This window comes from Lotus japonicus, chromosome 5 (genome assembly GCF_012489685.1).
Source record: "Lotus japonicus ecotype B-129 chromosome 5, LjGifu_v1.2".
NCBI classification, from domain to species: Eukaryota; Viridiplantae; Streptophyta; class Magnoliopsida; order Fabales; family Fabaceae; genus Lotus; species Lotus japonicus.
Window position 1 is genome coordinate 54,434,961 of NC_080045.1, and position 12,641 is coordinate 54,447,601.

A 12,641-nucleotide genomic window follows, 5' to 3' on the forward strand; every position below is an offset into this window, starting at 1 on the left:
GGCACATAAGGAAGAGGTTTAGAATCAGAAATGAAATATTCAGGATAGTTTTGCAAAAATCTCAAAACTATCAGCTCAGAAAAGTCTATAGAAAAGCTATGGAAAAAGCGATCAGAGGTAAGGATTAACGACTATACCTCGAAACCTTGAAGCAGCAACTAACGGATCAACGATCAAGCAAGCAATGAAGAAAATTCTTCTTCCTTCTTCCTTGGTGAAGCTCGCGGCCTTGAGGAGAGAAAATGGAGGAGTTTTGTGTTTTTTTCTCACTTGTTTGCTATATATAGAAGATGGAAATTCGCGGGAAAATGAAAGTTTCGCGAATCTGATTTTTCCGGCGTCATTCTCCGTGAATTAATAGATATGTTTTGGCAAAAGAATTCCAAAACTAAAAAGATGTCTCCTTGTATTTTTGGCAACTAATGCATAGTCGGTGTAAAACTATTTTACCCGATAAGTTGCTTTTTGCATCGAATGTCGGAATGGAAAACTTCCTTCTGAAGAAAGATTGAAATCATCAAGAGAAATGGGTGTACGCGTGTAGAATATTCATTTGAAGCTCTGAATAGAAAAAATCTTCATTGTCGAGAAATTCTAGGGTTTTGAAATACCAGGGTTTCGGTTTCGGCAAACTTCCGATGATTGGAATCGGACGTTCGTAGATCCTAGAGTTTCGCCTCGAAACGATTGTTATATATGGAAAAAGAGAAGTTCTAACATTTCTCTGAAGATTTTTGGAATTAACTTCCATCGTGCCTAAAAGTGAAAATTAGCTATATACTAGGGTTTCTGACCTAGGTTAAGCGTATAACGATCGTGCTATAACTTTTATCGATCATAATGCAATCCTTGAACTTTTCCTGAACTTTCTCCTTCATAAATATATTTCATTTAATGAACTTTTGTTCAGGTTTCCCTTCACATTACATCAACCCTAATCGTGAATAAGAAATTTATTCACTTAGCATAAGCTTAAAAACTTGGGCCTTACAACCGGAATCTGGGTTTTTGCGAACTCAAGCTAGGGGGACTGAGCAGATCAACACTCCAAAACCAGAGAAGGTGATGTTATTGTTGTTGACCCTGATTTATATCATATCTAGATCTTGATCTGGTGGTGGTGTTCGTCCCTGAGGTTTCGAATCCTCAGATCTGGTGTTCGTTCGGCAAGCCTTGAACAAAACCTTGCATGGCCTTGGATCTTGTGGTGGTGGTGTTTAGATCAGATCCAGTTTATTCCTCCTCCATATGAGTTATGGTTCAGATCTTCAAACCCATATATAAAGTCTCAACTTGGGTTTTATTTTCTGGGCACAGACCGCACAGTAAAGACTCTTCTGTGGTGGGTTCACAATAATGTTGATTTTCAGATTCTGGAGTATGGATTTATTTTACGAACTCTTCTCCTCTTGAAAATATGATACCCATATTTGGAACATCAATACATCATCATTTCATAAATAAAAAATACATCATTCTGAATCTTTGATTTATCAACGAAAATGAAATTGGCACAAACCAAAAAACACTAGAGAAAAGTAAAAAATAAATAAATTAGGGGATAAGAACTACTCGAAGGAGTCCTAGAGAGTTCTCAAACTCAGATGAGCTTATAACCATTACAGTTGATATAAATTTTGTTGATCCTACCAAGTACCAACATAAGCACTGCTTCAGATGGAGTGATATAAGATGAGATGCGACAGAGGAGGAGGAGAAGGGCGACGGAGGCGCCGGGAAGATGGGATGCCACGGCGAAGGAGAAGAGGGGTGGCGAAGACCAGGGTACACATTAAAGGGCTTTATTGCCAAAGCCAAAATAAAATTGAAATAAATTAAAAATATCAATTAATAGAACCATCCGTTACCAGTTTCCCATCATGACAGCTGGTGTAATTTCATTGGCCCAAACATGTGTGGCACAGGTGCAAGACCTACCCACTATTGCACCTTAGTCAACACCCTTTGTTTGATTTATGAGAGAAAGAGAGAAAATAAGTTGAGAGAAAAATGTGAGAAATCCATGAGATTTTATAGGTTATTTAATGTGATAGCATAGTTTTAAAACTCGGCTCGGACCGGCCGGTCCGACTGGTTGGACCGAGACTCGGTCACCTAGTCGGTCCGAGCCTCACACCAGATCGGTTCTGCTTGCAACCCGGTGGGAACCGGTTTGACTCGTCCGGTTCAATGGTTGAACCGGTGACTCGGCCGGTTTTTTGTCAGACCGGCGAGTCAACCAATTCCTTTTTTTTTTAATTTCTATTGAGAATGGGTTTGGATTTTGTCTTATATTACTTATTTAATTTGTTGGGCCTTTTATTTTTTTTGTGGTAAGAATTCGTAATGCATCTAAGAAGCCCAATTCAACTAAAGTTCTTATCCAGCAATATTTAACTTCAAAAAACGTGAAATTATTAGCAGAAAGGTGGTCATTGGAATCGAATACAGGACCTGTAGGAAGATTTAGAAAAACTCAACCACTGCACCAGCATCCAATTTGTTGTATAGTTACGTCATTTATTTATATATATCTTAACTTTATATGTATTTCGTTTTTTCCCTAATTTTTTAATATACACCGAGTTAAGCATTCGACCCAGTGACTCACCGGTCTGACCAGTGACTCATTAACTCAGTACCCCCTCCGAGTCGATGGCCGAGCAGAGTTTTAAAACACTGTGTGATAGATAGAAAAGAGAAAAAGAGAAGAGAAGGAAAGAAGAAATAGTTTGTCTATAGACAATTTTACCCAACTTAATATTCATTTTTTTAAAGAAGCCAACATTGATAAAATAAGTACTCCTCCCACCCATTTCTCATCAATATGGATAGACCTCAAAAAGGTGGTGAGGCCCGCCCTCTAACTCTTTTTTTTCCTCCTCCTTCCTTTCTACAACCAAACAATGTTGGATTCCCTATCTTTTCTATAACTCTTTCTCTATCTAACTCCTCTATTTCTCCTCTAACAACAAAATGAAGGTGAATGTTAATAATATTTTTGAGATTTTGTAGTTAGTTTAGTATGAGTAAAGTGAATGTTGATAATATTTGGGAATTGTTATTCAGACCCCCAAAAATCTGGGAAATGTAAAAAATACCCTTAATGAAAAGAGAAAATTTGAAAAATACCCCTCCCTCCATTCTCACCTTCTTCCTAATGCTTTGTTCAACCCCCCTCACCCCCCTCTCACCACATTCTCTTTCTTCTTCAACTTCCAAACTCACTCTCAACTTCCACACCCACATTGTTGTCGGCCACCGCCTCCACCACCCACGCCACCGCCGCCGTCGTCCTCACCCAACACCATCACCAACACCGCCGCCGTCGTCGTCCTCACCCGACTTCTTCTCCCTCGTTGCTGTCGTCGTCTGTGAAGGTACTGCACTAATCCCGATCTAGATTTATCGCACTTTTAATAAGCGTTAGCACCGTACTCTTTGTGTGCGTTAATGTCGCTCTCTAAAAGTGCGTCAGAGACGTACACTAAGAGTGCATTTTTCTGTGATTATTATCCTGACGCAATGTTAAACCGCGTCTCTGTCTCACTTATAAAGGGCGTTTGTGACGCGCTTTCAAAGTGCGATTTATACAGTTCTGACCTGTAACAGAAACAGTAAACAATTTGCAATCTTCATTTTGCATTTCAGAATGAGTCTCCCTAAGTCATATGAAGTGGGCATGCCACAATAAAGGGTGGAAGAAAGCCAATCCTAAAGGCAATTAGCCAATGTAGAAGATCGACATGATGTGTCAATTGCTGCGGACTACACAGAACAATTTACCGCAGACAGGGTATTTTCATAACCAATGAGTGAGTTTATGTCAAATAAGTTGAATTTATATGTGATGCGTATATGTGTTAATATTATGTAGGTTTTTGCTACTCGGGATGAGCTTTTGGATTGGGCTAAGAATGTAGGAAAGCAACTAGGCTTTGTGATCATTATTAGAAGGTTTGATTGTGGGAGCAAGGGTCGTGGGAGTAAAGGCAGACAATTGGCTATTTTGGTGTGCGAGATGAGCGGCAAGTACAAACAGTACAAGCCAGTGTTGATGCGGAAGGGGACATGAACCAAGAAATGTGATTGTCCGTTTAGGCTCAAGGCGAGATACACATCAGAAGATGGTTTGTGGAAGATGATGGGAATTGTGGATATGGATGCATTGCTTCCTTGATGGGTAAGGGAGAACAAAATTGGCGTCAAGTCCGAGAAGACATGATAAATGAGCTTAGATTACGGCAAGGTGTTTATCATGGTATGTATGGCACTAACACACATTATGAAAAAGTACTACAAGCCTTGCATCTTGCTCCAAATGAGTTTGCAACGGAGGAGAAGTGGTTATGCGTGCCGAATATGGGCCACATTGTTGCTACGATGTATCAGATTGTGTTCGTGACCTTGTCCAATCGAGGGGGCGCCACCTACTTCCCTCTCACCGGTCTAGTGCTACATCCGTCAGAGCACCAAATTATATGTTTACTCCTTGTCAACAACAACCACTGGGTGAAGGTACTGATCAATATTACATTTAATATGAATTTACCTTACATTACATGAACTTTATGAGATACTTAACAATATAATTGATCATTTTGTAGGCGCTTATTTCAAGTGACTTTCCTTTGCCAACGGTTAATCCACAATGGATGTATCATTGTACTGTTGAAGCTCGTGGTTGGCAGCTACCATACCTGGATCGCATGACCCTATTCAACGAACTCTATCGAAAGGCAAATGTAGACATACATAAGATCGATAGAATTATAAATCTCGCTGAAGATTAGTTTCGTGATGTTGTAGTAGTCCATTTGCAAATTTTCGTATTAGTTGTAATGTATCAATGATAAATTATAATGTAACATTTATGTTTTTGTTGTGTTAAAGTTTATGTTTCTGCTTGTTTCCGTCAAGTTTATGCAAAATCTCGCCCTTTAAAACTGCGTGACCAACACACATTCAGTGTGCGATGGTAACGCCTTTATAAAGCGCGACACATATTACGCACTTTGTAACAGCGCGACTAACGCGGTTCACTAAGTGCGTATATGTGCCTTTCCTATGTATAGTCAGACACTGAGACATCAACTCTAGCACTACTTAATCGCACCTTGAACGTGCGCTCGCAACGCATGTTCAAGGGGCGTCTACGTCGCTCCATGGGTATGTGCGATAGACACGCACTACAAGGGTGCGTTCGAAATTTACATTTTTGGATTTCCGGTTTTTCATTGGGTCTGAATAGCTGTGGGGGGGATCTGAATAACAATTCCCATAATATCTCTATGAAAATGATTTGGACAAACATAGTACTCCAAGAAGAAAAACACTTCTTCCTATTTAACCTAAATTCTCTCCCATGGGATGCCTTGCATTCACTGCACTTAGATGAGATTAAGGGTGAATGGTCTAGAGTTTAAAACCAGAGGAATGACTAATTTATTAACATTATTAAGGACTATCATTTCCTTATAATTTTATAAGAAACCATTTTGATTATGTACCCAAAATAATCAAAACGTAGCCAAACAGTTCCTTTTCTTGGTGTTCCTAGTTTGATGGAAGCAACAGAGGCCACGTTAGTATTGGTTTTCAGACACATGAATGAATCTCAAACCAACCACCAAAAATTGCACCTCTACCTACATCGCCGGTAATCAAAACACAACTTGAACAAGAACAAGAAGAAGCATTGATATATAGTTTCTGACATTTGACTTAACCGCCACAATTTCACTTCCATGGCATCATTGAAGGATCTCACCAGGCTCTTCAATGGCGTCTCCTTAATCGCCAACGAATTCGCCAAGCGCTCTTTACCCGCCACAACCGGAGATTTCCAAACCCTAATCAAACGCGCTCTTCTCTCCGCCACCAAAGGAAAACCTCGCCAATTCTCCCACCCCGCCGCCGTATCCTCCTCCTCCGATTCCACACTCGCTTCTTCTCCGACTACTACTACTACTGATTCCGTTGTTTACTTCTCCGATTCAACACCACCACCACCACCAGTACCGCCACCACCAACAGCAGTAACAAACAATGGCGATGTTGCTGCTGATTCTTCCCCTGAAGCAAACCAGCCGGAAACTTCTAATGCAAGTGTTTCTGCTGTGGAGACGAAGGAAACTGAAGCTGTGAGCACTTCTGAAACGCCGCCACCGCCGACGTTGACGAAACGGAAGCCCCGGGAGAGGAAGGTTCCTGCAACTCCATTTTCTAGGGCTCTTGGGTTAGTGTTTTGTTAATTATGATGAATTGAGTTCTAATTGAAGTTGAATGAATGCATAGAGTGTGTTATGTTGTTGTTGTGATTGTTGAATTGTAGGTTTGCTGGGCTAGGTGCTGGTCTTGCTTGGGGGACAGTTCAGGAATCTGTGAAGAGGCTTGCATTTGGTACACCTACAAATCAAGGCAACCAATCTGCACTTTCCCCGTTTCTATCTGAAAAAAATGCCGAACGTTTGGCTCTTGCACTTTGCAGAATGCGTGGAGCAGCGCTTAAGATCGGCCAGATGTTGAGCATACAGGATGAATCTCTTGTTCCTCCACCGGTACTGTCACGTGTCTTTCATGCTTGTGGCTTTATTGATATGGAAAATAAACCTCCTTTGAAGTGAGATTGTTTTTATATCGACACGTGAGGAGAGCATATTTACCCTTGAATTTTAGTGAGTTAAGATGATAGTTGACTTTAAATTAGATGAAGGTGGATACTTTGTTACTTACTCACTTCTTAGAGCATTTAATTTTAGGCTAGCCTTTTTGCAATTGCTATGATGCACATGTATTTATCGTGAATATGCATGTTGTTTAAGAAGAGGCATGATAGTTAGTAGAATTGCAAGCTGATGCTGTGCACTTTGGCTGAAGCTGAGATACTATGGGTATGTTTAATTAAATTGAACCCCATTGAACCCCCCTGCTGAATTTGTAGTGAAAAATTAAAAGCTGAAATTTTTTTTTTGGGTAGAAAACAGTGAATTTTAATTGCTTAAAATGTATGAAAGGAGGCAACTACTGATTATATATAATCAATGGTGTATTAAAGGATATTATTTTCTTTCAATTGTATAGGTAAGTAAGCAAAGAGATGCTGCTCAATACTGTTTTAGTGATCTCTCACGTTCTTAATTTTTGTAGTTCTTTTTTATTTTACCCTTCAGCTTTACCTTATAGTAAACAAACACCACTGAATCATTCACTCAATTGAACTTAAATCAATAAATAAATAAGCTAAAAGTCTGTTTTCAGTAGAGTGTAATTGTATTTAATGTACATGAACCTATATTAAATGTTAATCAACTATAAGACATTCATCCTTCTCTCAAATGACTTAAAATGTAAACTGTCAATCCTTCATCTGTAGATACTGGCTGCATTAGAAATTGTCCGTCAAGGTGCAGATGTAATGCCAAAGAGCCAGCTCAATCAAGTCTTGAATGCTGAGTTAGGTCCTGATTGGTCATCAAAATTGATTAGTTTTGATTATGAACCTTTAGCTTCTGCAAGTATTGGCCAGGTATGTATGCTAGTTTGCTTTTTGCTTCAAATCTATCATTTGCTGGTTTTGAGCGCTAAAGTTCTGTGGTTGTCACCATTTTCCATCATTTCATCTTTCCATTTGGCTTTAGTTATTTTATGAGTAATTTCAAATAATTCAAAGTTTCATCTGTTCACCCCCCCGCCTTTTTGTTACTTTACTTTTGGATTTCAAGGAGTCATTTTTTGATGTTAAGTATATTTATTATTACTAATAATTAATATGAATTAACATAATAGTTTAAATTCCTTAACCCTTGTGCTTTTGGAGCATAACCTTTTCCCTAAAAGAACATTAAATGTTTATCATGAGTCAAATCAAATATAGTCTTACTTTTTACTCCCTATAGATGACTAGATGTGCATAAAAAGCCACTCATGAGTCTTCATTTGACAACTTAAGATTTTAGTAGAGTTAGTCCTTGATACGATGTTAAAGCCTCCTCTGTGGCTAAATGGTTATAAGTTTGATCATTACTATCCTTATTTTTGTAAGTAAAAAGTTAAATTCCATCACTAGATAGGTAGATTTGTAGTTATCTATGCTTTAAACCCAAATATTGTGCGAGCATATTAGGGATATATAAAAATCATTCACAGGCCTTTACCTTACAACATCAGCTAGGTGACTTTTGAACTATCTAATTCACTTTGTTTTCATATTAACACAAAAGTCATTCTTATAAGAATGCCAAACCTTACCATACTTCTTTTTCTTATGCATGTGTTCTTAAGTTCCATATAGTTCCAAGCAAGACAGTTTACATTGTCCCAACAGCAATATCATGCAACTTTATGTTATAGCACTTGTGCTTATTATAATATTATATCTTAACTAGGTTCCTCATATGAAATTTAGGTGCACCGAGCTGTCATGAAGGATGGCACGCAAGTTGCGATGAAAATTCAATACCCTGGTGTTGCAGATAGCATTGAGAGTGACATTGAGAATGTGAAACTTCTTTTAAACTACACAAATCTAATTCCCGAAGGACTTTATCTTGATAGAGCTATAAAGGTGCATATTTATTTATAAATTCATATATACTTTCATTTTGTTTATATCAATATTCTTATTTCATAATCTTTAATCATGCAAAATTTATATCTCTTTCCCCTCTCTTCCTTTCTCTGAGTGATTTGCCTTCTAAGTTATCTGTTAGATCCTAAAGCCATATTCAATTTATAATAATTCTTAGAATTTGGATTAGGCTCTTAGATTTTGGGTTAGGTCTAGCTCTACCCCAAAAGCTAGCGTATGGGTGAGGATTGCTCTATGCCTCTTCCCTTCATAAGAATTTATTTTCCCATATCTCTAGTCAATGTGAGACTTATCAACACACCTCCTCACACTCAAGGATGAACATATGGAGTGTTGAATTTGCAGGAATGGACATTTACAAGTGGCCTAATAAATGGATCTAGGATAGGCTCTGATACCGTCTTAGAATTTGGGTTTGGCCTCTTAGAATTCTAGCTAAGCCATACCCCAAAAGCGCTTAGGGGTGAGGGTTGCAGTACCCTGTATAAGTAAAGAATAATTTTTTTATATGCATACAGAATTGTGTCACTGATACAAACCTGGAAAAAAATTAGGTAAAAGTAAAGATGATTTTTATTGATTGAATGAAAATGAACGAAAACAAGGACAAAGTGTTCTCCAAGGGTTTCCACTTTCCTCTTCAAAAAGGTTTCCTCTTTCTTACAACTGCTTTTGATTCTCTCCAAATACAATTTCCTGAATGTCCTTTATCTGCCTCTAACTAACTACCACAGCTACTTTGACTTTCCTTTATTCTACCCTTTTATCCTATCAGCAATCTACTTTCCTCTGCACCTATTAAACAATCCATCTAATCCATGTACTCTGTTGCTAATTGGATTTTGCAGGATGATATTTATCTATGCAGGAATTGCTCTATAGTCCCTTACCTATCATATAAAAAGATCTTTTCTCCATAATTTGAAAAATAGATCTGTCCATATGTTATAATATGTGCCATAACTTTTTTCCTGTATTTTACCTAGGTTGCCAAAGAAGAATTATCTCGTGAGTGTGATTACAATTTGGAGGCAGCAAATCAGAAGCGATTCCGAGATCTTCTTTCTGGCGTAGAAGGATTTTATGTTCCAGTAGTTGTGGATGACATTTCGAGCAAAAGAGTATTAACTTCGGAACTTGTTCACGGTAATTTTAATAAATTTCACCAGTTCTTGCTATGTCTTAAGTGATTCAAAAGAACAAAAAGATATAAGATATTTGCTACTGAAGCAGATGCACTTGAGAGACTGTTTAAATGGTAAAGCTCTCAATACAAATATTATTTGAGTGGAAGATATAGTTTTCCAAATTCAATAAAAAATCCTGTAAATATTCCCAGTTTTATAACCATTCATGAAATTTCTGGATATCAAACTAGCACTTCCTTGAAATTGTTGAATAGCAAAGCTGATTTAATTTTAGTACATATTAATGTCTAATTGTCAGAGATGTTTTAGAAATGCTTTCACCCCTAATGAGATAATTTTATGATGAAACGAAGTTTATCCATAATATGCTTTTATTTGGTCCTTGCACAAGTATTTCTGAGCTTTCAGTGAGAATGATGCTAATTTGTTCTGTTCAAGAGATGCTTTCTTTTATAATTTTTATCACTCAGTAGGGAAAAAAGAATACGTAGAAAATAACTCTGATTGTTTTTCAATTAAATAAATAATATATTTTTCATTTGTTAGATTAAATATATAAAATGATGTTCTATTAACAAATTATATTGTGTTCTGTTTTTAGCTTTTTTGCTAACATGGATGGTTTTCTCTTGCTACAGGAGTTCCAATTGACAAAGTGGCATTGCTGGACCAGGAAACTCGTAATTATATTGGGAAAAAGTTATTAGAACTCACACTATCAGAGTTATTCGTATTCCAATTTATGCAGGCATGTTATTGCACACTCTGTTTATATATGTCCACATGTTAAGTATTAAATACCGTTGTTGGCACACTGATTAAAGCATCATTAATCAGAGAAGTATGGCCCAAGCAAAGAAAATTTGATGCTGGTTTATGAATGATGATTTTTCATGTTGTTTAAGACATATATCACTGTTGAAAAACTTGAGTGAAGTGCAGCAAAAGATTAGGTTTGAGTGAGACACTGTAACGAGCAAGGTTGATATGTTGTGGTGAATTAACTCGAGCTGTTGGAGAGTTACCAATCCTGATAATATGATAGCCTAAGTTAAAGTACCACTTTGCAAGAACTGACTGAATCAGTTGACATGACATTATGGTAGAGTCAACTTCTGGCCATGGTAGCTGTACTTTCTGAGCGTTTGAGTCTAATTCATATATTATCATCTCCCCCCTATTACTGAGTATCTAAAGGGGTAAACACCATGAGGTCATAGTTATTCTAACAGCTATGCACTTCAGGTTCATGAATTTCACTTTCTGCTGTGTTTTGTTGCTTCATATTTTTCAACGTTAACATGGCGTTTCCTTCAAATCACACACGGTCAACTCTGATTTTCTGGTCTTTTCTAACCTAGCAGCTGTTCTTTAATGCAGACTGATCCTAATTGGGGCAATTTCTTATACAATGAAGCTACAAAGACAATTAATCTTATTGATTTTGGAGCAGCACGGGATTATTCAAAAAGATTTGTTGATGATTATTTAAGAATGGTTGGTCCTCTTCCTTTTTAATCTTTTCATATGAATAACTAAGCTGAGGTTTGAATTATTGATTTGCTTTATTGTTTTCTCTATTTAAATTTTATGCTACTGAGATTTGGGTATATCAAGATAGATAGCGAAAGATGTCATTCTTGACTACTTTTTTTCCCTTCAAAATATTTTCTTATACTGGAATGAAATTCACACTAATCTGTCTATATCTTGACACAATATAGCCATACTCTGGTTTGAAGATTGCTTTATAAGGTAAATTGTTGGCTTAACTGAAGTTGATATATATAGAAGCAGAACATGGTTAAAGATTATGTTGTGGTCCTGTATGGAATTATCTAAATTTTAAAGAATATACGAAAGGAGTATTAAATTGTCCCTTATTAGTCATGTGATGGTGATAACTAAGGTGATCGTTCAGTTGTTTTAATTAATATTGTACACAGGCTCAATTCCAGTACCTCTTTTCATTAATTTAAAGTTTTCTGGTATGTTCTCATGTCATGGAGCAATTCTTGCATGTGCACCAAGTCTATTAGACATAACCACTTAAAAGCTCAAAATACATTAAGAAAATATTTTAATATTATCCTAAGTTTTTAATTGGTCGTACCCAATAGGTTCTTGCTTATCAAGAGTTATTCCATGTTATGACTTTGACTGCTTGTGCTTTCTGCTTCAACGTGGGGGATGGTTAGAGCTGCTTGGATTTTTACCCTCTTCTTAAGATTAGATGAGCTGCAAAATCCTTGAAACTCTTACTGTTTTTAAATTTTGTGTATGAATTGGTTAGGTTCTGGCATGTTCAAATAAGGATAGTGATGGAGTCATTGAGATGTCCAAGAGACTTGGGTTTATCACTGGAATGGAATCAGATGTGATGCTTGATGCCCACGTCCAAGCCGGTTTTATAGTTGGTTTGCCATTCTCAAACCCTGGTGGATTCGACTTCCGAGCAAACAACATTACTCAAAGCCTTTCTCACCTCGGAGCGACAATGCTGAAGCACAGACTCACTCCTCCACCTGATGAAGCCTACAGTCTACACAGAAAGCTTTCCGGTGCTTTTTTGGCATGCATTAAGATTGGGGCTGTTGTCCCTTGTAGGGAACTGTTGCTTGAAGTGTATAAGCATCATAAATTTGGTGAAGTAAATGAGACATTATCCAGTGGCTCGGTGTCTGCATTGGCTAATTAAATTTTGCCCACTAAATTTTGCCAATTATGATTATATGCTGGATGCTTGTTTGCGTCCAAGCTCCTTAGCATAAATATTTAATTTGCTCCATAAATGGAGTCTATTATGGGGACAATTCCCCGCTCCCCATTTGTAACTGTAGTTTTTCCCAGATTGATTCTTTTAAAGGTGATTGATTCTATAAAATAATGTGTTTTGATGTTTA

General features: G+C 37.3%; 1 protein-coding gene across 1 annotated transcript; it reads left to right on the top strand.

Annotated features, from left to right (window-relative positions):
• The first annotated feature begins 5,537 nt into the window (after positions 1–5,537).
• LOC130718047 (protein ABC transporter 1, mitochondrial) lies at positions 5,538–12,641 on the top strand. The gene is made up of 8 exons (XM_057568495.1): positions 5,538–6,238; positions 6,335–6,560; positions 7,376–7,528; positions 8,408–8,566; positions 9,577–9,736; positions 10,377–10,486; positions 11,119–11,235; positions 12,032–12,641. Exons 1-8 carry the CDS (start codon positions 5,748–5,750, stop codon positions 12,434–12,436), a joined length of 1,821 nt encoding a protein of 606 aa, XP_057424478.1. The 5' UTR covers positions 5,538–5,747; the 3' UTR covers positions 12,437–12,641.

Bases quoted from the DNA above. Each gene is read 5' to 3' on its own strand.
- LOC130718047 (XM_057568495.1), top strand. From the start codon at position 5,748: ATGGCATCATTGAAGGATCTCACCAGGCTCTTCAATGGCGTCTCCTTA. The intron at 8,567-9,576 runs GTGCATATTTAT...TATTTTACCTAG, and splicing joins ATCTTGATAGAGCTATAAAG to GTTGCCAAAGAAGAATTATC. The intron at 11,236-12,031 runs GTTGGTCCTCTT...TGAATTGGTTAG, and splicing joins TTGATGATTATTTAAGAATG to GTTCTGGCATGTTCAAATAA.